Source organism: Vulpes vulpes, chromosome 6, assembly GCF_048418805.1.
Source record: "Vulpes vulpes isolate BD-2025 chromosome 6, VulVul3, whole genome shotgun sequence".
NCBI classification, from domain to species: domain Eukaryota; kingdom Metazoa; phylum Chordata; class Mammalia; order Carnivora; family Canidae; genus Vulpes; species Vulpes vulpes.
Window position 1 is genome coordinate 6,634,447 of NC_132785.1, and position 24,292 is coordinate 6,658,738.

A 24,292-nucleotide genomic window follows, 5' to 3' on the forward strand; every position below is an offset into this window, starting at 1 on the left:
TAAGGTTGAACAAAGACATTTATTTGTAAAACCAATTCCCAGTGGGGGAGAGGGTGTATCCATAGAAAGAAGAGTGGTGGTCGTGCAGAGGGCCACATGCATACATCAGTGACACCAAGGGCCCAACCAGGCGGCGTGCCGCCGCGGGCACTGGGGAGCTACCGACCCCGCCAACAGAGAAGCAAAATGTCCTTTCCGCTCCAGCACACGGATGTGCCAAGATGTCCTGTGAGAAGGCAATTTGGTCTGACATCCACGGTGAAGTCATCAGGGAACAATTGAGGGAGCCTTTTTTTTTTTTCTTCCCTATTCTGTGTGGCTCGTTTGCTTCCCACCACACCCGGCTAAAAGCCTAAGTGGTCCTCCGCCCTCCAGAGGATGGGGGCAGTGTCAAAGCCCCGGGGCCTCCTCACATGCCCATCCTTATGCTCTGAATGATCTGAAAGATAGCTGGAAGGAGGAAAACAAGACACAGGCTCAGACAGAGGCAGCCCGCAGCTGGAAACCCCAGGCCGCAGCCAGCCCTGCTTCTGCTGACCCCCCACCCCAACTCCAGGCCCCTGACATGTTAGCATACAGCTGATTAGATATTTCCTAACAAGGAGTTAAGTTAACAAGAGGTCAGTGAACTTCTTTAAAAAGGCAGCCTTGCTCGGCCTGCCCATGGAGGCCTGGGGGATTTATGGATAACTCCGGCTAATTCCAGCGGGAGCTAAGGCCAGCATTCCCTCAGGCGGAGAGCTTTGGGCCCCCTTCCCCAGAAGCGTTTGGTGGTGGCTGCAGGGGACCGGGTGGGGGGGCACAGGGCTTCCCTAGGGGCACTGCCCTCATTGAACAGGTCAGCGAGGCTGCCTTTCCCAAGCTGCGGTGCCCTGGATAACAGGCAGCCCCTGAGCTGGGAAGGCGGGCCAGGTGGTCGGAGCAGGTGCAGCAGGCCGGGGCCCTGGGTGCGGGAGCCGGGGTGCAAGCTCTCCTGGCGGCTAGCTCCCATCCAGAGCAACAGTGAGTTCACACCGAGGGGCTGGGAGCCTGTAAGCCCGCAGAGAATTCTGGTGCCCTGCTGATTGTGCTAAGAGCTGGTGAGACAGCTCCCCTGCCTGGGTCTCGCTAGGGAGTTCTTTTGTTTGTTTGTTTGTTTGTTTTTGTAGCTATGGTGTTCAATTGTGCCCCAGCAGAGTGAGGCCCAGCTTCTATTTTACACCCTGTCCGGAGGGCAGTGTTGGTCAGTCCTGATGAGGGCGACGGGCATCACGATGCACACGGCCGCGACCCCGTGTTGTGCGATTTTTTTTTTCTTTTTTGGAGGCGAGGCTGGGTATCCTTCCACTTAATCATGTCTAAACACAGAATAAACAGGAAAGCAGTGGAGCGGCCGCAGTAAAACAGGCTCTCCAGAACCCTCAGGAAACAGTCCTTGGCATTCCATTATCTAACGTTAGTGAGCACGCACTGGGCGCCAGGTCCCGGGCTTCGGGTGTGCAAAGATCAGTAACACGCAGGGCCCTGGGCGATCTTTCCTGGACAGCTAGATGTGAAGGCGAGATAAGGCCTGAATGCATTTTTTTTTTTTCTAAAAACAAACCAAACCAAAAAACAACCCTGCACCCATCCTCTCCTCAATTGGATGCACACCAGACATGACGTACTATTAATTTTTCATAAATGTTCAGCGTCACCATAATGAGAAACGGTCCTTGGCAAGACTCTGCTGTAGCATCGTCGTGGGATATATGCGAGGTTTTCCACCTGACACCGACGGCTCCGGTCGGCTGGGCCCTGGGCTCTCACTTCTGCTTCTGTTTTGATTATTATGATCTCCGCTCACCTCTATGGTGTCACCATACCACCATGCGGTGGCCCCTCTTCTATCATCATGTCGCTACAGAGCCAGCAGGGCTGTTAGAATTACAGGGAGCATTAAAGCCAGCCAGTTCTGCATGAGGTCGGAGGGGCTCTTCTCCAGAGGGAGCGAAGGAGTGAATTCAACAACTTGGGATATTTAATTCTGGTTGTACTGGGAGGTTTCCTTGGCTTCTTCTGGGTTTGGGGATGGGTCTTGACTGGAGAAGGCACTAACTGGGTGAGAAGGCACCTTACCGAGATGTATAAGCCCCGGAAATCACGGACATCTCTGTCCTCCCCTCCCAAGGCGGACAAGGGATAAGAATTAGATAAACATTCTGTGGTCCAGCTCACCAGGACTGCTGGGAGGCCCCTGTATAGTCAACAACATTAGGGGAAAAATATTTACGTCTACCCTGCCTCGTGTTTTGTTCTTGGGTTCGGAGGAAAACGTCCCTAATCTTGACAAACAAGTTGACAGTGGAATGTTAGGGTTAGATGGAACCAGGTTTTCACTGAATAGCTGTGTGACCCGACAAATAATTTAACCTTTTCGAGCCTGTGTCCTCTGGGGTAAAATGAGGACCGTGGTGTTTGCAGTGCTTGTGATAGGGATTAAACGATATGATACATAGGAAGGCTCCGTGACACTGAGGACTCGACCCCGGAGCTGTCGCTGATGTCACCATCCCTGCAGTAATGACTGATGCTTCTCCACGCCTGAGCATCAAGACCAGAGATCAAGGCCCAAGTGCTACCCGCCGCTCTCTAGAGGCAGGCACTGTGGGAAACTCCCAAATAGTTCTGAGCCCTGATTTCTCTATTTGTGCAACTGTAGATGATATGACACTCAAAGCACGGCAAGGAATAAATAATCATGACACAAGCAAAAAAATCTGCCCATCATCAAACGCTCAAAAATGTTATTTCTCCCTTAACTTTATCCTTAGACAAGAAATGTAGGTCAACAAATAGGAAACAGTCTGTGCCTTAAGTCCATTGTGCCCCATTCGGTTAATCCATGACTTGAAAAGTGCTAGGTAATGATAAAAACCACTTGATTCTTTTTAAGGAAAAATCCGACAAAATTTGCTTGTTTCAGAATAGCAACCCTCGTATTAAAACAACTTGCCAGTTACGGAGTCGGCTTTAAGAACTAATCAAAGATCACTCCTGATCCTACTGAATCCAGGAATTAACATTACACGTTAAAATGTGACAATCTAAAACAAAACAAAACAAAACAAAACAATAAATAAAATGTGACAATCTGATAGCCCTTCACCTGTTTACAGGTGACTCTGTAAAACTAAACCCGCTTGGAGAGACTACTCTAAGTTCAAGTTCCCCATTGGCCTCCACCGTTACGGTAATGGGGGGATGGTTGGGTTTATTATTCCTTTTTCGGTTGTATTAAGGTCTTTAAGAAGCCTTCAGCGTTCCCTACCGATTCTGTTAACTGTACTTCTGTGTGGCTGCCCGTAATGACCCGCAGGGTAACCCCGGCCTTCCAAGCGCTGACTTTCCGAGGCAGCGAACAGGAAAGGGGCCAATGGTGGGTTCAAAGAGGGAAAGGAAGTGGGGAGTCTGGACCCTGACAAGTTAATAACTTAACAGTGAGTGAACAAAGCTGAGAAAACAGCTGAGCGGCCTGGAGCAGAGGGGCTGTGGGTAGTAAGCCAGACAGCAGGGAGGAGAGGTGCCAAGAAAAGGCGCAGGCATTCCGGGCCAGGGCGTCGGGTCTTAGGCAGGTCACCGGGGTCCAGAGAACTCCAGGCTTGCGCACGAGCTACGGAATCGCAGAGCCTCTGGACTCTGCAAGGTGTTCGCTTCCTGATCTTTGGGAACTGGATGGTCACGCCTCTCTCTTTTACTTAACCATCCCCTTGCAGTAACATGCTCAGGCTTTCACATGAGAGAACCATTCACACTCAAAAGATCCAACAAACCAGAACGATCCTCCTGACTCGACATCTGCCATCAACAGGTGCCCTCTCGTCCACTCCCCAACTTTTTCTAAAAAGCTGTCTATACTCACTTACTCCATCTCCTTACCTTCAATCCCAACCCCAATCCACTTCATTCTGGCTTCTGCTCCCTTCACTCCACTGAAATACCTCTTGCTAAAGCCACAAAGCTCCCCCATGTCACTTAATGGGCATTTTCCAGCCTCCCCTTGCCTGCCTCCCCTGCTCACCATTGTTGAACACTCCCTCCTTCAGCCCTCTCCTCCCTGGGCCTCTGTGACACTATATTCTCCTGGTTTCTAGTTTTCTTCCTTCCCTTCAGCTCTTCACATACATGGGTTTTATTGGGGGCATCCCGACTCCACTTGACCAGTAAACAAGAATAATGAGGCTCCTCAGTGAGCATTTTGGCTTTCTTCTATTCATTACATTCTTTCTCCCTGGGCGACCTCATCCTCACCCACAATTTCAGCTGGCACATAGCTTTGGGTGACTCATCTGCTGGCCCTGACTTCTCCTCAGAGCTGCAGACCCACACCTCCCACCATCTAACTGATACCTACACATTGATGGCTCAAAGACACTTCAACCTCAACAGGATCTTCTCATGGTCTCTTCCCACCGCCAAACTTGGCATCATTATCCTCCACCTTGAATGGAAACCCAAAATGCCAGAGCCATCCTGGACACCCCCAACGGGTCACCAAGACCTGTGGACTTTACCTAAGTACCTTGTGATTATGCACCTTTCTTTCCATCTCTCCAGAAGCCGCCGTAGTGCAAGTTACTACGATCTTCCCCCAGACCCCTGCGATGACCTCCAACTGGTCTACTCTTGCTCCTCTTCATTCCGTGCTCCATACTGTAGCTAGAATTATTTTTTAAATGAAAATAAATAAGAGGGATCCCTGGGTGGCGCAGCGGTTTAGCGCCTGCCTTTGGCCCAGGGCCCGATCCTGGAGACCTGGGATCGAATCCCATGTCGGGCTCCTGGTGCATGGAGCCTGCTTCGCCCTCTGCCTGTGTCTCTGCCTCTCTCTCTCTCTCTCTGTGTGTGTGACTATCATAAATAAATTTTAAAAAATAAAAAAAAGAAAATAAATAAGAGTGTGTCATCCCTGTGTTTAAAGCACTTCAAAAGCTTCCTATTGCCCAATCCTTGAGGAGGACTCCATGACCTGCATAGCCTGGCCCTATCAACCTGTCCAGACTCATCTTGTATCACTCTCCTCTCTGGAGGGTAATCCCTCGTGTTTTCAGAAGCTCTCTGCTCTTACTACAGGCCTTTTACACATGCCATTCTTTCGGTCTGAAATACTTCTCCCGCCCTACCCTGTTGCCTAGTTTTCCTTTATAATCCCAAAGTTATTTCTGCCGAGAAGCCTTCTTCCACCATGTGAAGCAAGAGTTCTCAAACCTGAGTGTGTACAGTAGTCTCCTGAGGACGTGTGAAAACAGAGGCTGGACCCCACCTCCAGAGTTTCTAGTCCAGTGGCTCCAGAGTGGGAAATGAGAATGTGTATTTCTAACCAGGTCACAGGTGGTGCGGAGGCTGCTGGTCCAGGGACCACACTTTGAGAACCTCCTACCCAGAGGATACCAGCCTTTGTGGTATATGCTTTCACAGCCTTACATGCCTCTCCTTCAAACACCGTCATGGCTGAAATCTCACGTTTCAAACTTGACAAACTCCTCTTGCTTCTCCACTAGACTCTGAGCTCCAGGAAAACAGGGACCTTAGATGATTTCTTTTCTTTTATTTATTTTTTTAGAGATTTATTTATTTATTTGTTTGTTTATTTGAGAGAAAGAGAGAGAGACTGCGAATGAGGGGGAGTAGGAGAAGGGAGAGAATATCCAAGCAGACTCCAACGTGGGGCTCAACCTGAGATCATGACTTAAGCCAAAACCAAGAGCTGGACGCTTAACTGACTCAGCCAACCAGGCACCCCTGGACCTTGAATGATTTTGCTCATGACTATACCACTGGGCCCAGCTCAGCTCTGGGCATAGTAGATCCCCAGTAAATATTTATTGGGGGAATGAAAGGTGAAAAATTGCAAAGAGCATGGAGGAAAACACGTGTACATTGAAAACCTCAAACAATGACTCTGTGAGCCACGAGTCAACATCAAATCATTACTTTTCAATTCCAATATTGCAAGAGCTCAGTCTTTAGAGGGGAAGGAAAGTCATGAAGGACCATAAACTCCTGAAGTCCCGGGACTATGTCATCCCAACCCTCTTCCACCCTGGGGACTGATCCATCCCAGCTAACTGAGAGTGCCAGAAGGACACAGGGATGGCAGGAAGGGATCCCCGGGGAAACTGTCAGACAGCGAGACAATAGGAGGCTGCCAGAGAGCTGCCTGCCAGGCAACAGGAAGCTTCAGAAGGCCAGTTTTATTGAAAATAAGGCTGATGATAAGCAAGATCAAGAGAGTTGTTGAGAAGAGAGATTGAGACAGGCCAAAGGAAAACCCGTTAGGAGGATAAGATGACTCTAGAAATTATTTAATTCTGATTATTTTTCATTTAAAAAAATGAAAAGAAAAATAAAGAGCTGGTAAGAAAAGAGTACAGGTTCTGCGAGAGGGTAAGTGGAAATGTCAAGAAATGAGACATTGCAAAGGCGAGTCATTAAGCTCTCAGGAAGAGTCAGCACAAGGAGAGTCAAAGGCAGGGTACTAGTCCTGGTCGCATTTTCTGGTAGCTTCTCCAGAGATGGAGAAGAGGGAAGAGAGAGAGGTGCCTGGGACACATGAGAGCAGAAAGGCGCTGTGGAAAGAAGGAATATTATTAGCAAAGAATATGATGGCCCCATCTCTGGCAAAATGGCACACAGCAGAAACGCTCTTCTGAGGACCAGACCGTACACAAACCCAAATGCTCCATGGGGCAGAAGGCAGAGGGTGGCCTGGAACGAGGGAGGACGCAGGTCCCCTTGAGGCAGCCAGTGGCTGCTGAGATTTCCTTCCCAGAGTGTCCATCGCAGGTCCTGAGGCAGGACACAGAGCTATGTCCTCAGTCCTTCCTTCCTGGTGACATCGAAGGGCTCCTTCTGGGCTGCTCAGTTCCTCAGACATCCTGCTTGCCAGTCTCAGGGGCTGTGACAACCACCCTTGAACGTCACGATTTCGAGAGAGTTCTGGAGGTCTCCGGGAAAGGCCAGTGTTTATTGGTCAACCTGCAGACATGGTGAATTCTTGGTCCTGGAGCAAAGTCCAGAAAAGAGTAAGGTGATCAGGGCCTCCCGGTGGCCCAGTCAACAAGCAGCCCATGGCTGGGTCAAGGCTGTCTCCATCTGGGGCCAGACCCAGGATGGCCGTACGTCTGGAACCTCTGGCAGGGAAAGTAGGAGACGTTTTAACAGGAGTTCTTTTCGATACGCATTCATACGCTAAAGGCCTAAGGCTGGTGGACAACTTCTGCTGGGTCAGGTCCTACTCTGTGGGGGAGGCCGTGAGAGAGAGAGAGAATGCAGGGCAATAGGAAGGGGATGGATTTAGAGGTCAGGTTTGGGTCCTACCTCTCTCACTCTTTAGTGGTGATGCGGGATGCTGGCTGATTTCCTCTCTAAGCCTCAGGTTCATGATCTGGAGAAATGAGCCCCAGAGCTTCTCTGCAGGGATTCCGTGATGAGAAGAGCAAAGGTACGCGGAGGGCCTGGTGTCATGACAAGCCCTCAGGAAATGGTAGCCAGCACGGTTGTATGAACAGGTCTTGCTCACCCCCATCTGCTAGTTTATAAAGAATCCTTTCTACAGATAGAGAAGAGGCTTGAGCTGCCCCTGCGGAGGTGACCCCTCCGACCTCTGGCTCACAAACCTGTCCCCCATCTCTCCGGGGGGGCGCTGGCACAGCCACAGCTCCCTCAGGACCTCAGGGCTATCTATCCCGATACAAGTTTTCTGAGTCAAGTCACAGGGAAGATGGAAGTGTTACCTTCTTTCCCTGTGTGCATTCAGAATCTTGGTCAGACCCCCCCGCGGGGGGGCTGAGGGGTGGGGAGACGGTGTACCAAGGGTCATAAGCATAATGACAGTAGCAACAGGCTCCTAAGGTCCTAGGAGCTAGGGACCATCCCTATGTCTTTTAAGAATGGGAGAGCCAAGGCCTAGAATGGGCATAAGTTGAACGAGGCCACCTGGCTACTAGGTGGCAGAGCCAGGTCTCAAGCCCGGGGGCCTGGCCCTGATGCTGGCACACACACGACTTGGTCCTTTCCCTCCTCTGCACTGTTCTTAACAAAAACAGCCAGTCCTAGGGAGGATCGGGGCGTTGGCCCTTCCAGAGACACGGAGATGCCTTCTGTAAAGGGAGACAGTTGGACCCCCTGACACGCGAGGCTGGGGACCCGGGAAGGGTTCAGGCCCAGCCGAGAACATCTGGGGGAATCACTTCTTCGTACCTGTTCTGAACAGGCTGTCCTCAAGGACGGACCTGCCTGTGGATGCTATCCCCTCCTACGCCCCCGCACCCACAGGCAGGCAGGGGCCCTGGACGATACAGGAGCCCGTCGTCTGTTAAGTGACACACAAAGGAAATGTCTCTGCCCAGAAACGGCGCAGCTACTCGCAACTCGTGTGCCAAACAAACCTAGCAGGCCCTTTGCTGAGAGGCATTAGCCCCGTCATGATCGAGGCCAGCGCCGGGCCAGACGCAGCTTCCTATCTGATGGGCAAGGAGAATCCAGACGTCTGTTCCCTTCTTGGGATGAAAAAAATCATAATATCCAGCAACACACGCACGCGCACACAGTCACACACACACACACGTAGACACGCTCTCACGCACACACATCCTACTAAAACCAGGACAGATGCCCTTTTACTAATTTCCCTCTAAGATCTGAGCAGAGCTCAGCTGTTTTTTTTTTTTTTTTTTTTTTTAAGGTGAAAATGCACTAGTCTAGATGTTTCCTTCTTCAAATACACATTTTTTTTTTCTGGTGATAGAAGTAACATATGCTCATTGACAAAACTGGGAAATGGAGAAAAGTCTGAAGGAAATAACAGGCATTGGTTAATCCTATTACCCGAGGGGTTTCCCTTTGATGGGGGATGCAAGCTCACCTTGTTTCGAGAAGACCCAGGCCTCGGCAGCCATTGCAATTCGCATCATCTCTAATTTAGGAAAGGAGTGTCAGGCTTGGCCACAGCGAGAGGAAGAAAATTGAAATCAGGAATCCGCGAGGGAGAGACAGTCTGAGGGAGGGACCGGGCCGTGGCTGGGATGTAAGAGTTTCCCTCTGGGAACCAAGGGGTCATGGCATCAAGTGAGCACTCCATGAACCCCAGTGGAAGTGTCCCTGAGGACCTGAGGGTGCAGCCCAGAAGGGTGAGGCCCTGTTGCAAAGAGCGCGGCCTCCGACTGGGGCCCTCTGTCTCCAGTTGCCCACCGGGGCTGGGAAAGGGGAAGGACTGGCACGGGACACGAGACAGGTGGATACGCTCGCTGCCCAACCGAACTGTCTGGAACAACCAACACGTTTAAGGACAAGACCTAATTTCATGGAGTCCAGGAGGCCTGGACTAGTTCTAGTCCCAGGGGAAAGCCGAAAAGGCCGAAGATGGTTGTCCTGTCAACACTGTGGCACTAACATTAGGAAAAGGCTGGGCCACGGGTGGCAAAGATGAGCCTGGGACCCTGCTGTGGCGGATGTTAGGAGTCAACTGCAGCAGATCCCACCCCCCCCAAACCCCAGAGCTTGGCTCAGGCCTCACAATCCTTCCCAGGAAAGTTCTTAAAATTGCTGAGGGCAAAGGGGAGAGGAAAACCCAGGGCTCTGGGGTTCCCCCTGCAGTGACTGGCTTCACTGCCGGTCTGGGGCACTGCCTGGGGATGGCAAGTGGCTTCCAGAGATAGCAGCGGGCCTATCTGGGCGACGGCATCTCCTCAGACACACATTCCGGGGCGCGCTTGTCTCTGAGTCTCAAGATAAAAGCAAGCAGTGCTCGGGAGCTATGGCAGGTTCTCAGGGAGGCGGGCTCCAGAGGGGACCCGGACGGCCAGGGTGGGCGGCTTATCTGGAAAGAGGCCCCACCGCCTGCAGAAATGGAAGATAATGTTTTTATAAAGAGGAGAGAGAAAAACACAGCAAAGCCTCTGAGCATCCTTTGGGCTTCCATGTGCATCTGGGGTCCTTGGAAATCATGGAAGGACAAACGCCACCTGCCAAGTCCCAGGCCAAGACTTGAACGAGAAAAGTTTCTGGCCTTGGGTGTGGGGGGCACCTGGGGGGCTCAGCAATTGAACGGTTGAGCGTTGGCCTTTGGCCCAGGGTGTGATCCCGGGGTCCCGGGTTCGAGTCCCACATCGAGCTCCCCGCAGGGAGCCTGCTTCTCCCTCTGCCTGTGTCTCTCAGGAATAAGTAAATAAAATCTTTAAAAAAAAAAAAAAGAAAAGTTTCTGGTCTATTTGGAATACGCATCTGGGGAGACTCATAACAGGCTTTCTGAGACACAGGTTTTGGGTTTTGGACAGAATGTATATACTATGAATAACAATAGAGCAAATGACACAAAGAACGGTGTGGCCCCCAGATGTCCTATCCATGTCCTATCCGGGTGATACCGTGTCTCAAAAGAACACACTGTTCCCAAAGCCTTTGTATCTCGCAAAGAAAACTTCTGCAGCCAAACAGTGGTGTGGTCCGGTTGCCTTAAGGAAATGCAGCTTCTCGGTCCATTTCTGTTATTCAGCTTAAAGTACAAGCCCCTATTGGTTAATTCTAGTCTGCACCTGGGTGCTTCCTTTGTCCTGGGTGGGGAGGTCTGAAAGATTTTGCTGCTTTATCATCGGAAAATAGTCTCGTGCACCCAGAGGGTTATCACTTACATTGCTGACACCCATCCTCGGAGAGGCAGGGCCTCTGGCTTTTTGAAAGATCAAGAGCGACGCGAGTGGCTGAGCCTGGAAGGAGGAAAGGCAAAAGGAAGCCGAGCCCCCCACGGCACACGAGCCCCAGCTGCAGAGCCACTGTTCTTCACGAGGGCTACGGTGACGGAAGCTGCAGCTTTCAAGCTTGCTGGGGGCCAGCACCGATGTCCCTGGAGTCACTCAGTGCCAGGGGAGGCTGGGGAGGGGCCCCCGGGATCCCTCTTCGATCAGTAAGGAAATCGATAGAGAGAGTCAATAATGCATCCAAGGTTGTCCAGCTGATGGCCACTCTAGGCTTTGAACCTACATCTGGCACATTCCAGAGCCCTCCCCCTCTCCGAGGCCTCTTAACCTCTTATCCTCTTACGGCCAATTGGTCAGGTTTCAAAGAAGTGTCTTGCCCAAGAGCCCTTTTGCAACCATGGAGAGTAAAAATCTACTTGCTCTGAAGAGGGGTGTGTTTGGGCAGCTCCCCCAACTGTGTCTCAACAGGGCCACGTGGTGGGGGCTACGACCATGTGCCTGGGCTGGACTCCCAGCCTGGGGGCCTCAGCGCAGCCCCGGGGGGTCTGGCGCCCTTATCTGATTTCCTGGGGAGGGGGTGAGCATTCTCTGGGTGCATGTCTGCGCCGGGGTCCCTGGGTGCCTGCGCTCTGTGCCCTCACCACTGCCCTGATTCCTCTCCCTCCTTTCTCACTATCTGGCTCTTATCAGCCCCACAGGCATGAAAGGCATGTGCGGAGAATGAGGAAGGCCTGCAAAGCGGCCGGGAAGCAAGGGGTCAAGCTGCGACACATGGCCCCCCGTGGTTAAGGGGTCCGGTGACCTGGAGGTTTGTTAACTTGCTTTTGCACACACACCGGAGTAAGGGTGACCAGTAAGCGAGCGCATATACTTCAACGCCAACGTGTTCCCAGCCTTAATCCTTTCCCATAATCGAGCTAAGAAAACAGGTAAGATGCACATTCCTTATAACTTGCCCGACCTGCGTGTGTCTCCATCCCAGGCCCACGGACTCTGTTCCTAAAAAGATGTTATACTATATGTTGGCAAATCGAACTTCAATTTAAAAAAAAAAAAGTTTCTAAAAAGAGCACTTTGCCCAACCAAGCATCATGAGAAAAGTGGGTTAACAGAGTGGGGTAAGGAGAGCGAGTCTTTCAAGAGCATCAAGTCCAGGATCAACACCTTCGTCAATCTTGGAAGATTCCATAGCTTTCCTGTCTGTATAAAAACATACAAACTATGAATCTCCAGCCACGTGGACTCACTCACAGTGACCAGGAGCTTCGATCACCCGGCACCAGGGAGGCTTGGGGCACGAAGCAGAGGACCTGAGGAAATCCCATTCTTTTACAGGCAGAGAAGACACTGGCCCTGCAACCCTCCGAAGGAAAAGCTCGGGAGGGACAGGAGGCTCCGTACGATGAGCTGAATCGTGACTAATCCCAGGGAGGTGGCAACAGGGACAGATCTAAAGGAGTTACTGTGTTTTTTTTTTTTTTTTCATGACATGTCTGGATAGCAAAGAACACGTACAAAGATAGAAGGAAGGGCACAGTACCAAGGACAAGTTGAGAAGAGTGACACATTTCTGTGAGAACAGTGCCCGGCTTGAGCTGAGGCTTGCAAAAAAAATAAAAAAAAGAGAGAGAGAGAGAGAAAGGTGGTAGTGGATTATTTTTAGTTATGATTAAAAAAAGAGATGAAGCCCATTATCTAGGGATCACGGTAGCATGTTAACAGAACACAGAGAAAGTGAGATGACCCAACTCCTAACTAGCCTCACTGTAAAAGGAACAGAGGAAGACCTAAAGCACCATCCCCGGAAGAGCAAGGGACCTGAAGGCAGACGGTGTGGCATGTCCCTAATCGCCGTGTCCTCTCCGCCACTTTGAGTCTGCATCTCTAGGCCCTGCAAGCGCCCGTCCCAGGCCCCTGGACAAACCCCTAGGAAGGATAACAGAGCCAATGTAGTTAATCCCTGGAAAAAAAAAATGCTTGGAGGCTGGGAGGGCTCCAAAAGATTGGTGTCAGCAGATGTCCCAATTTACTCGGGGCAGGGGGGTGGTTGGTGGGAAGAGACACGGTTCCTACTATATAGACCAAGAGCCTGGCAAGATTATAATTAAAATGCAATTTCGAGAAGGTTTTTAAGAAGCCCTTTGAAAAGGGTGGGCATTGAGAACCAACACAGGTTTGAGACTTCATTGACTGAACCCGCCCTCTGTGCTACCTAACGATGCAGACTGGGGTTTGGGCGGGGGCTGTTTAGTGTGTATCTTGATGCCAAAAATAAGAAAACAGTGGCTCCGTATCTATTAGGTTCCTGACAACCCTGGCTGCAGGATGACTGGGCTCACGGATGCCTCAATAGAGCTTTGGCCATTCTTGAGCCCTGCATATAGCAGATTTCAAGCCTAGGAGCCTTGTCACCTGGCATTCCCTCCTGTGGAATGCCCTTCCCTTTGTCTGGTGGTTTGTCCTTTAAAACTCAAAACTCAGCGCAAATGGCACCTCCTCTGGGAAACTTTCTCCTCTGCCCTCTACGATTTGGAAGCCCCTGCCCTAGTCTGCTCATGTGTGTTCTCCTGTATTCACCTGTTGGAATCCTAACATCCAGTGTGGCAGTAGAAGGCAGGGGCTTTGGGAGGTGGTAAGGTCATGGGGGTGGAGGCCTCATGAGAGGGATCGGTGCTTTTAACTATTTTATTTTATTTTTTACTTTTTTAATAAAGATTTTATTTATTCATGAGAAAGAGAGAGAGAGAGAGAGAGAGAGGCAGAGACACAGGCAGAGGGAGAAGCAGGCTCCATGCAGGGAGCCTGATGTGGGACTCGAACCCGGGTCTCCAGGATCATACTCTGGGCCGAAGGTGGCGCTAAACCGCCGAGCCACCTGGGCTGCCCTAAGTATTTTATTTTTTAAAAAGATGCTTTGATTTATTTGAGAGAGAGAGATCATGAGCAGGGGCGAAGGGCAGGAGGAGGAGCTGACTCCCTGCTGAGCCCGATGGGGGACTCGATCCCAGGATCCCCGGGATCATTACCTGAGCTGAAGGCCGACACCTAGCGGACTGAGCCACCCAGGTGCCCGGCATTAGTGCTCTTGTAAAAGACACCCCACAGATCTCCTTACCCCTCCTGCGATGTGAGGCTACCAGGAAAACTCTGGGACCGGGAAGAGGGTCCTCACCGGACCATGCGGCACCCTGATCTGACTTCCAGCCTCCAGAACTGTAAGCGATACATTGCTGCTGTTCATAAGCCACCTGGTGGGATTTTGTCACACGGGCCCAAAGAGCCTGAGACAACCCCTTATCCGTGCCCACCAAGCACCCTGGGCACGCTGCTATCATGGAACTCTCCCCGCACGTGCAACTGCCAGCCTCCTTATCTGCCTCCCTCAGGGCCTGCAGGCTCCTCAAGGGGTTTGCATTCCCAACGCTTGGGACAGCGCCAGGCACACAGGGGACCCCCGAGACCTGGTGACTGTTTGCAGGCGTCTTTGTTCAAGGTCAGCCTGAAGGGAGTTGTCCCTAATGGCGTTCTGGAGGCTTCTCAGTGTCTAGACTTTCCTAGCGACTCGGAGGAGTTATGCGCTTTCAGAGACTGTAAAGCTGGCGGAGGAGGATGATTAGATAAAAGGCTCAAGGTTCAAGACCTAACAATCTACAGGCCGGCCATAAAGCCTGAGAATGCAGATTATTTTTTTATGTGGATTTATTTTTCCTGATTTTTGTGTGTGTGTGTGTGGGGGGGCATGCTAAAGGCATACGTTTGTTTGTTCTGTTTTTGGCTGAAAATCAGAAACAGATCGTCTGAGGCAATGCATAAAGGAGGACTATGCAGGCCGTGCTCCTTGTCATCGCGTACAGTGCTCTGAGCCATGCACTGCTAATGGGGGGAGACCCTGAGCATATCACGTCATGTCACTGACCGTATTGCGCATTGCAATGTGGTATCCGCAAGCCATTTATTATGTATATTCTTCTACGTTTCTAGACTTCGTGGCTACCCTTGTAGAAAGACAACTGACAACCAACAGTAAAATTTTAATTGAAATATTCATGAAGCTTTATGTTAGATCTCCAAGAAAGTCAACTGGATATCTACAGTATGGGCCACATCTGGCTTTATTCATCCATCCACACATCCACGGATCCATCCAACCAACCACACCGAGCACTCACTACGTGCTAAACACTTACAAGAATGTACACACTTAGTGGATGACTAAACACTGCCTCCCCTGAGCTTATGTCCCAGGGGTGGGAAATGGATAATAAGTAAGCAAACTAAATAATGTCATATGTTCATGAGGGCCATGAATAAAACAAGACAATGTGTGATGGGGATAAGGGACAACTTTGGACTGGGGTGGGGGCGGAGGTGTGGAGATGCATCTCTGAAGCTTGCAGGACATTTATGTAAAGAAGAGCCTGGTGGCGCTGAGCTGGTCATCAGCTCGATGTGAGTCTCGGATGTGCTGTGACTGTTGAAAATAAACTGAAGCTCGGGTCATATTAATAGAAACAGAGTGACAGGATGAAGGTCAGTCAGTGACAATCCTACTGCCTCTGGAGCAGTCACACCATTTCTAGACTTCTGCAGCTGCAAATGCTATAAATTTCAAGAAAGTCATGAAGTGCATCCAGAAGAGGGGGGGTCTAGAAACCACATCTTACGAGGCGAGGTTGAGAGAGGTAGGGAAGGAGTTTAGTTGGCAGAGTTTAAACTCATCTTTGAGAGAGCCGAAGATTCAAGATGTTCAGAAGAGAGCGAGTCCATGCCTCGTGGTGTTAGGAGTTCACCCCTGAACTACTGAGAAGACAGCACAGCGTCGTTCAAAAGAGGGGAGATGTCTCTAGCAGAATTAGGGCCATACAGAAACGGGGTAGGTATTTTGAAGAAGTGAGCCCCCCACCCTCAGAAGTATTCTAGCAGAGGTTAGAGAACGTCTGTTAAAGATGAGAGATCCCCGTAATGGGCAAAAGATTCCTATTGAGCTGCATCCTTGGGAACGGGGTACAGTTTTGTTTCTTCAAGTGAGAGATCTCGGGAGCCTCGGAAGGCCTGTCCCGCTAGAAATGACCTCGTTTCTCCCCACTGACCACGATTGCAGAGACCCAATCTCGGGGATTGGGGATTACAAGACTCCTAATAACAGAATTCACCTAGAAACAACTGCATGACCCCATGCTCAAGCTTCCCGTGTGTGTGTGTGTGTGTGTGTGTGTGTGTGTGTGTGTTTACACGTGAGTATAAGCAAAGTCTCTGAACTTACAGTAAGAGGCACAGGTCAAAGGCCCAGTTCTCCCTAGGAGCTCTGCGGCATTTCCTCGTAGGGCAGAAAGCCTCTCCCTTTCTCCGGAATCTGGAGCTATCTTGGGCAGACAGGTGCTCCGCTCTCTGTTCTAACTGCCCTTTTTAGGCCACGTTTTCACACAAAGGTTTAGCTGAACTCTCAAGTGTGTACAGCCGACTTAATTGCTCCGTGTAATCATCTTACGATTATGATTTGATAGTATATCAATTCTGTCCCTACTCATATTTGCTCTGCCGGCCTAGAGACTGGTTCCAAACCCACCGAGATGAAGGCTTCAGGCAGTGATTAACTTGAATCCCAGACCAATATTTTTTTTTTCTATTTACTTGTGAAATGTGTTTCTGAAGAACAGAGCAGAACATGGGCCGTGAGGTCAGCGAAAAACCCATACCTGAGCCACAGACAACAAAAACAAACAGTGCCAACAGCCATGGTCCCACAGGATATTTCTCTTCTTGTGGCCTCTGAAAGGGAATGGGGGAAAGTAAGATTAGGTTCATTGATTCAGGAAATGTTTGTGGGGTACTGCTGGACGCTACTAACGGCTGGGGACGCCACGGTGAGGGAGACGGATCCCGTCTTAATGCCCAGTGGGCAGAAGTAGCTGAAGAAAGCCAGCTGTAAAGGGTCCACAGAGGTGTGAACAGGCTCATCAATAACCTTATTTCTACTCCCGTAACGCAGTGAGCTTGGTGGGGTTAAACATTCTGGGGATGGATGGGGGTACAAATACACAAACCAATACAGTGATTTGGGAGCCCCAAATGGCACTACTCCATTTGTCGAAGGCACACTCTATGCCAGGCTCTCCCCTGGGCAATCTCCAGCCCCTATTTCCACCACCCACAGCTCTGTGCAAGGCGTATTATCATCTCCCCACTTCTAGTTGGGAAACAGACACCCCAAGTCTGGTAGCTTGAGCAAGGGCTGGGATTTAGGACTGCCCCCTTAGAGAGCCAGGGTGTTTTCCACTGATAGAGTCGTCTTTAATTCCTGAACCTGTGGATTCCAAGTAAGGTTACAGAACAGCCATTTTCTCAAAACCTTCTATGTGCCCCCCCTTCCCTCCCAAAAAAAGTCGAGAAGTGGATGCCATGGAAATCCTTGGAACGACAGAAGCAGCACGGCGACCGCGAGTTGCTCTGCCAAGGAAGCAGCATTTTGTAACAAAGCTCCTGAACCTCAGTGAAGCTTATGCTTTGGGGAAATCTCTGCATTCCCTGGGGAGCAGAAGGGCACTTGTGCCCACATGAACCCAGCCCTGTGTACCTCTTGCCCCCCTCAAACCAACAGCACAGACATAATAAGAATGACCATCCACAGCCTAGGTCTCTTTGCAGGTGAGGCCTGGACCTTAAAGTCAAATCGATCCATGGAAGGACTATCTTTTGAGGGGGGGCATCCGAAACAGTGGTGAGTTTCTCGAATAAAAAGGGTAAAAATCAGAGTGAAAAAAAAAAAAAAGAACTCACTACCATTTCCTCCTGTGTGTGAGCCAAAAAGAGGCTATCCCCAAGGTAAATTAGGGAACTCGTTGTCTCACAGATGGGGCCACAATCCTTTGGTTCTCGGCTTGCCCGTTACATTCTGAGAGAGCGTCCTGTCTTCTACCTCAAGTGGGTCCACTGACCACCGATCTATCGCCACAGGCTTTTTCTTGACAGCATGTATTAGAGTTCGTATCTGTTTATTCTCAGGATTACGTGTTTACTGTCTGTCTCTCGGCCAGACCATCGGCTCACGAGGGCACGCACTATGTCTCTTCCCTGAATCAATGTACAGCAATGGCTGGTACAGGATGTACACATAGGAGGTGCTCAATAAGTGCCCATCGAAGAATGAATAAGCATAAGAATTTTTTTTGTATATATACAAATACTTCCTAATTGGTGGTAGGGTTATCCCTATCACCCTCTTACTGGAGAAGTACAGATGAAAGTGCTACTGGCAGGTAGACTCTAAAGATTAAAACCCCTCAATTCTCTGGCCTTGACAAGCACTTAACACCAGATCAAGGTCAGATCAGGTAAGTAACAGTGATATTACATAAAGTTACCTGAACAGAGCGTGGCACTTAGCCCTCTCCACCCTCTTACATTAATGCCCTACCAATCTGTCATAGTTGACCAGAAACCAGTTCTGTGGCTGTCATCCCACTAATGCTATATAAAAAGTTCATATAGCTCTGTCTCAAGCAAAGCCAGCAAGTGAATTTAGGAGCCCGTAAATGAATTACTGGTCCAGTGTGGATACCAAACGGAGTCCATTATTGTTCCTTTGCAGGAAAACACAGATTGTCAACATGCAGAGCTTGGGCTACAAAACACAAAAAATGTATTTGATGACATTTGCCAATGAATCAATGTTACTGGAGGACTCTCAGAGCTCAACAACAGCAATGTGTCCGGGAGCTTGGAGATCCTCTTTTTTGCAGCTCAGTCTCATGGGGGCAATTCACCTAAGCCTGAATCTATGGCTAGCAAAGGTAGGAAAAGCAATAGAATCCTGCAAATGACATGGTTCATCTCAAACAGAAGTTTGCTACTTCCGGTGGCTTCAGAATGTCGGGGGCTGGCTTTCCCCATGATTATACACCAGCAGGGTAACTCAGAACTCTGAAATTTGAATCCCCCTTCGTTCTGGAGAAGCTACTACTATAGAATCACAAAATGATTATTCTATTTCCTTCTTTCTTGGATTTATCTGCTATCTGGGAGAGTATCATTCACTTCGTAGCTGTTAACTGATGAAATTCTGAAGGATCTGCATACAATCGAAGGGGTTTATTTCGGAAGGATTATTCTGAATTTTCAGTTAGACTCTGTTCACAGGTCCCCAGTGTCATCCTGGAACAAGTCATCCCTTGTAAGTTACTTCTTTCAAAGTATAATTGTGTTTGACCTGTGATTAGGGAAATGAGATTTAGGGTTTAAAGTATTTCTTTTTGAAAGAGAACTTCATTTTTCTTTTTGGACGCTGGTCTGTTTACGATAAAGTTACCCAAAGAGGTCTTCTAACCAACTGAAGATCAACATAGACTGTGGCTTGGTTTGGAAAACTTTCATTAGGAATGTAGTAGGGCCGTGTGAACACCTTCATAGGGGCCAGGCACTTTGGAAGGGCCCACTCCATGGTATAGCAGAACCTATTTATATTCACTCATCATAGATTAAACAAATCTGAATGGAGCTCCGAAAGTTGAGTTGAGTTCCAATGGCGTTAAGTCCATGTTTTAGATAGCTAAACATTTCCCCCCAATTTTTAAGTTTTCTTATTTTGAAGACAGTAACTTTTTCTTTCCCCCAGATCTCCACCATCTTCTAATGGCCTTGAGAAGCCAGAGGCGGCCCCCATTGAGTCTACAGAGCCTAATGGATACATCGGCTCCCCAAATCGGTTCCGGTGTTGTTACTTTTGCAGGCCTATACTTGTCACCTGAGTTCAGCTAATCATTTTCTTAGTTCTTTAGTTTCTCAGTTCATTAAAAAGAACCACACAACTAGAGATTTCCAGCACATCAGCTAGTCTGTATATCTAGGACGAAGCGATCTCCCAGGGACATAAAACCCTGAGTGCTTTAACATCAATTAGAATTTATTTTTTTTTCAAGGTCAGTTTGGACAGCAAGGTTTGTTTTTCTGAGCAAAACCAAATAGGGAAAATAGATCTATGTGAAAAGTGGTTCGGATTCAGTGGCATAGTAGCATTTTACTGCTCAGTCACTACTAAATGATCTAACACCCAGGGTGTGTGTGTGTGGGGGGTGGAATTTCCATTGTAACTTAAATCTGGAGCTGTGTATGAAGCTCCGGGTAGATCCTAGAGTTTGATCCTAAGGTCTCTCTGCTTGGTTGTGTAGGAATCCTGCTGTGATGATCGGAGCTGTAGCGTTTTGCTCAGTTACTGAGCTAAAAGGAATTGCCTCATCAGCTCTGCAAGCTCTTCCAGCCAAACCCCAAGCTTCATCTGGACTTTGCTTAAGTGTCTAGGATAATAGATTCCAGGCGCCTTGGCTCATAGGCTTGGAGACCGACACTGCCCGACAACTCCTCCCAGGCATGCCTCTGAATGTCCAAAATCGCCCGCCTGGCATTTTCTCTTGAAGACACTCTAGAAGAAACCCCCTGTGCAGAGGCCCAGGTTTTACTTTCAAGTCCAGTGATAAAAGCCTTAATCTAATCTCCAAAGTTCTGGATCATACCCTCAGGATGGAGAACAAGGGTAGGGCCGCCTTTCAACTGGAGCCCAGTGGGGAGAGGCCTCACCGGAGAGGAGGCAAAGGAGAGAAAGCAGGATGGAGGGAAGACGGGGCTCTGAACCCCGCTCCCTTCCGACTTGCACAAGCCCTTACAAAGGGGCTGCAGAGAAGAGCCTGCCGCGGTGGGTGCCCAGGCTGGAGGGCCGGGATCGGGCCTGGCCCGGGTGATGAGGGGCCTCCGCTCCCCATGCATTCGTGCAAGCCTGCGTGCACCCAAGGGTCAAGGGGGGTCACCCCCGCAGTGGGGTTCACTCTCCCCGAGGTCTCCCCAGAGACAAAGGCCCCAGTCCCTCCCGGGGGCTGTCTCTGCCGCTCCCGCCCCCCCCCTGGGCGCCTCCCCCCGCGGGGCCCTGGGGGCCGAGCCCCCGCCCGCCCCGCCCCCCCTTACCAGGGTTTTGGCTACGTTCCCCCTCTGGGTGATGTTTTTGCTGTGCTTCTCGTTGGCCATCCGGATCCGCTGCTTGGCCACCATGGCTGGGCGCTAGCCCCCGGCACGAGCCCCCGCGACCGCGACCCGGCGGCGGGCGACAGCGACAGCGACAGGGACAGGGACAGGGCGGCCGCGGGCGCTGCAGGTGGCAGGTGCGGCCCCGAGCCCCGCGCACCCCGCTCCAGCCCCCCGCGAGCCGGCTCCGGAGAGAGGCCAGAGCCCGGACGGAAGTAATCTTTCATCTCAGGAAACCCTCTCCTACTTCCTCGCCATCCTTCCGGTCCCCCCTGCTACCTAACCAGCGCGGCCTCCCCAACCTGGGCGGCGCGGCGGGAGCGCAGCGCGGGGGCCCGGCCCGGGGGGGGGGGGGGGACGGGGGGACCTGCCGGGTGGGAGGGGGGAGGGGAGGGGGCGGGAGGGGCAGCACGGGGGGGGCGGACCTGCGGGGTGGGGAGGGGGAGGGGGCGGGGAGAGGAGGGAGGGGGCAGCACGGGGGGACCTGCCGGGTGGGATGGGGGAGGGGAGGGGGCGGGGAGGGGCAGCACGGGGGGGCGGACCTGCGGGGTGGGGAGGGGGAGGGGGCGGGGAGAGGAGGGAGGGGGCAGCACGGGGAACCATCGGGTGGGAAGGAGGAGGGGGCGGGGAGGGGAGAGGGCAGCACGGGGGGGGGGCGGGCCTGCGGGGTGGGGAGGGGGAGGGGGCGGGGAGGGGAGGGGGCAGCACGGGGGGGCGGACCTGCGGGGAGGGGAAGGGGGCGGGGAGAGGAGGGGAGGGGAGGGGGCAGCACGGGGGACCGCCGGGTGGGGAGGGGGAGGGGCGGGGGCAGTACGGGGGGGACCCGACCTGCGGGGTGGGGGGGGGGCGGGGAGAGGAGGGGGCGGGGTAGCACGGGGGAGGGGCCCTGCCCGGTGGGGATCGCGGAGGGGGGTGGGGAGGGGGGCAGCACGGGCGGCCCAGCCCGGTGGGGGTGGAGGAGGGGGCGGGGAGGGGGGTACCCGCCGGGTGGGGAGGAGGGAGGGGGCGGGGAAGGGGCAGCACGTGGGCCCCCGTGCCGGGTTGGGATCGACGGGGAGGGGGCGGGGCAGCACGGGGGGGGGGGGTGGCGGGGGCCCTGCCAGGTGGGGATGGGGAGGAGGATGGGGAGGGGGAGGGGGGCAGCACGGGGCCCTGCCCGGTGGGGACCGATCAGGGGGCGGTGGGGGGGGCAGCACGGGGGCAGGCGTGGGGGGTCCTCAAAGGACAAAGCAGAGCGGGGGCGAGGCAGGGCCCTTGCTGTCGGGGACAGTCCCGAGAGCCCCGGGGCAGGGGTCCGGGGAGGGGGCCTGCGCCCGGGAGCCCCTTCCCTGCAGGACCTTGGTCCAGCGCTGCCGAAAGCGCGGGAACTCCGCGAGGGGGGGATAAGGGGGCGCGAGGCTGGACTTGGCGGTGGCCTTGCCCTGGAGGCCGGGGGGCCGCAGGCGGGAATGACGGCGGGCGGCAGGTGGGGCGCAGACAGGTGTGGGGGCCCGGCCGCGGTTGGAGCTCCTCCGCCACCCTTAGCCGAGGGACCTGGACTGGGAGGTTCCTGGCACCGCAGGGATGACGGCTAGAGTGTGGGTGACTCACCGGCACTGGTGTTGGGCCCCGCAGGTGGCCTGCTTCCGGGGGGGGGGCGGGGGGGGGCGGGGGGGGGGTTCAGTCCCTCACTTTTCCTTGCGCCCCCAGACTTGAGGTTAGCTCTCAGCAGCTCGGGAGAGTGGAGAAGGGGGGGGACGGCCTGCAGGGTCTGCAGGGTGGGCAGTGGTGGGGGAACCTGCGTGGGGCCCTGTGCCCAGGCCTTCCCTGGGGGCACGGTAGGGCCCTGCTTGGATAGAGGGCCCGTGTCATCCTCCCCCTCCTCCTGCAGCCTGTCATCCAGGCTCCCACACAGAGGGCTTGGGGGCTGCCCTAGGTGGCCCAGAAGGGGCCGGCATCAAGCCTCGTTTAGTGAAGTCCGGGTCGTTACTTCTTCTAAAGTCAGTTAAGTTTCCACAGTAGTTCCCACCAACATCACCACCCTTACCACAGGCCTACAAACCAAGCAGGCCCTTTTTTTTTTTTTTTTTAAGATGTATTTATTTATTTATTTATTTATTTATTTATTATAGAGAAAGACAGAGGCAGAGACACAGGCAGAGGGAGAAGCAGGCTCCATGCAGGGAGCCCGATGGGGGACTCGATCCCAGGACTCCAGGATCACGCCCTGGGCCAAAGGCGGTAGCTAAACCGCTGGGCCCCCCAGGGATCCCCCAAAGCAGGCCCATTTTTAACAGACCTGGGCTCTTTGTTATGATGGGCTCTGTTGGTGGGGCCGCGTGAGAGAGGACCACCCCCGCTCCCAGGCTGTCCACCGAGCCTTGCCAGGGTCCCAGGCCCAGAAAGTGCCTCTCCCTGAGGCACCTGCCTGGGGAGGAGGTAGAGGGTGAGTTCCCCCCTGAGTTGAGGACACACCTGGCTCTGAGGGACAGTAAGGAAAAGCTACAGACAGAGATGTTTGCCCCTTTGGGCCTATAAGCTGAAAACCATTCTTTTTTTTTTTTTTTTAAGATTTTATTTATTTATTCATGAGACAGAGAGAGGGAGAGGCAGGCTCCATGCAGGGAGCCCGACGTGGGACTCCATCCCTGGACTCCAGGATCACACCCTGGGGCCAAAAGCAAGTGCTAAACTACTGAGCCACCCAGGGATCCCCCCTGAAACCCGTTCTTAACTGAGAAGCCTGCCTTCCCACAGGCTCAGGTGAGCCCCTTGTTTGGGGGAAAAAAATTCCTTCTTGGCCCCTGATTCCTGCTTGGTGGAGACTAATTTTGCTCCTTTTTCTTGCCTTGCTTTGCTTCTACATCATTTAAAATGTATTCGTTTTAATTTATGTGTAGCCTGCACGCTCAGAGTCAACCTGCCAACAGAAATCGGATATATACAGTAAAAACTGAAGGTTTTTTTTTTCTCTGTCTCTCTCTCTCTCACTAATTCCCACGGGTCCTAGGTTACCCTTCCAGCGTTTTTTATTCATTCATACACCCGCCTGCGTATTTCCTTTTTAAAAACAAACAGAATCATACTAGACAAACCATGCGGCCACTTACTCTTCTCTCTCAGTTTATTGACAATGTTATCACGTCTACTTATAAATCATTTCTATTTTTCGTACATGCATACTATCCCTCAACATGATTATAGGGAATGTACTGGATTATTGCTAGACAGTCACTTCCGATGTGAGTGTGTGTTTGCCTGCAATGCGCACATCCCTGCCCACCTGCCTTTATGTACTTGTGCAAGTAAATGTGTGCAAGAGATTGCTGGGCGGGACCTTGCTGCACCTTTTCAAGGCCCTGGGTGGAGAGATTGCTGCTGATTTGGGAGGAGCCAAGCTGCTGTGACTTCCACCGTACTGGGGCCTGCTCCTCTGTGGATCTCAGTCCTCTTTATGGCCCCTGAGCATCAGCCTTATTTGCTAGGAAAGCTTTTCCCTTCCCCCTTGGATTCTGTCCCTGCCTCTCCTCAGCCTTCAGCTGGACCTACTAGAGGTTGAGCTGGCTCGTCCCAGAGGCTTTTCTGCAGGG

At 52.1% G+C, this 24,292-nt stretch overlaps 1 protein-coding gene and 1 long non-coding RNA gene across 3 annotated transcripts in view; one reads left to right on the plus strand and one right to left on the minus strand.

Annotated features, from left to right (window-relative positions):
• SERP2 (stress associated endoplasmic reticulum protein family member 2) lies at positions 1-21,007 on the minus strand. Of its 2 annotated transcripts, none has more exons than XM_026017213.2 (3): positions 20,667-21,007; positions 16,412-16,484; positions 1-450 (listed from the first exon to the last, which is right to left on the minus strand). In XM_026017213.2, the coding sequence occupies exons 1-3, from the start codon at positions 20,748-20,750 to the stop codon at positions 410-412; spliced, it is 198 nt and encodes a 65-aa protein (XP_025872998.1). In that variant the 5' UTR covers positions 20,751-21,007; the 3' UTR covers positions 1-409. The 2 variants fall into 2 exon arrangements, with proteins under 2 accessions (XP_025872998.1, XP_025872997.1); XM_026017212.2 differs by lacking the exon at positions 1-450 and adding an exon at positions 5,547-7,151.
• LOC140599287 (uncharacterized) overlaps positions 19,738-24,292 on the plus strand; it is a 9,384-nt gene continuing 4,829 nt past the window's right edge. Inside the window, exons 1-2 of the long non-coding RNA XR_012001984.1 lie at positions 19,738-20,241; positions 23,274-23,465. This is a non-coding gene — a long non-coding RNA (uncharacterized lncRNA). The remainder of the gene's footprint in view (positions 20,242-23,273; positions 23,466-24,292) is intronic.

Bases quoted from the DNA above. Each gene is read 5' to 3' on its own strand.
- SERP2 (XM_026017212.2), bottom strand. From the start codon at position 20,750: ATGGTGGCCAAGCAGCGGATCCGGATGGCCAACGAGAAGCACAGCAAA. The intron at 16,485-20,666 runs GTAAGGGGGGGC...ATTCCCTTTCAG, and splicing joins GGAACGTAGCCAAAACCCTG to AGGCCACAAGAAGAGAAATA. The intron at 7,152-16,411 runs GTATGGGTTTTT...TTTCCCTGCCAG, and splicing joins TTTTGTTGTCTGTGGCTCAG to AGGTTCCAGACGTACGGCCA.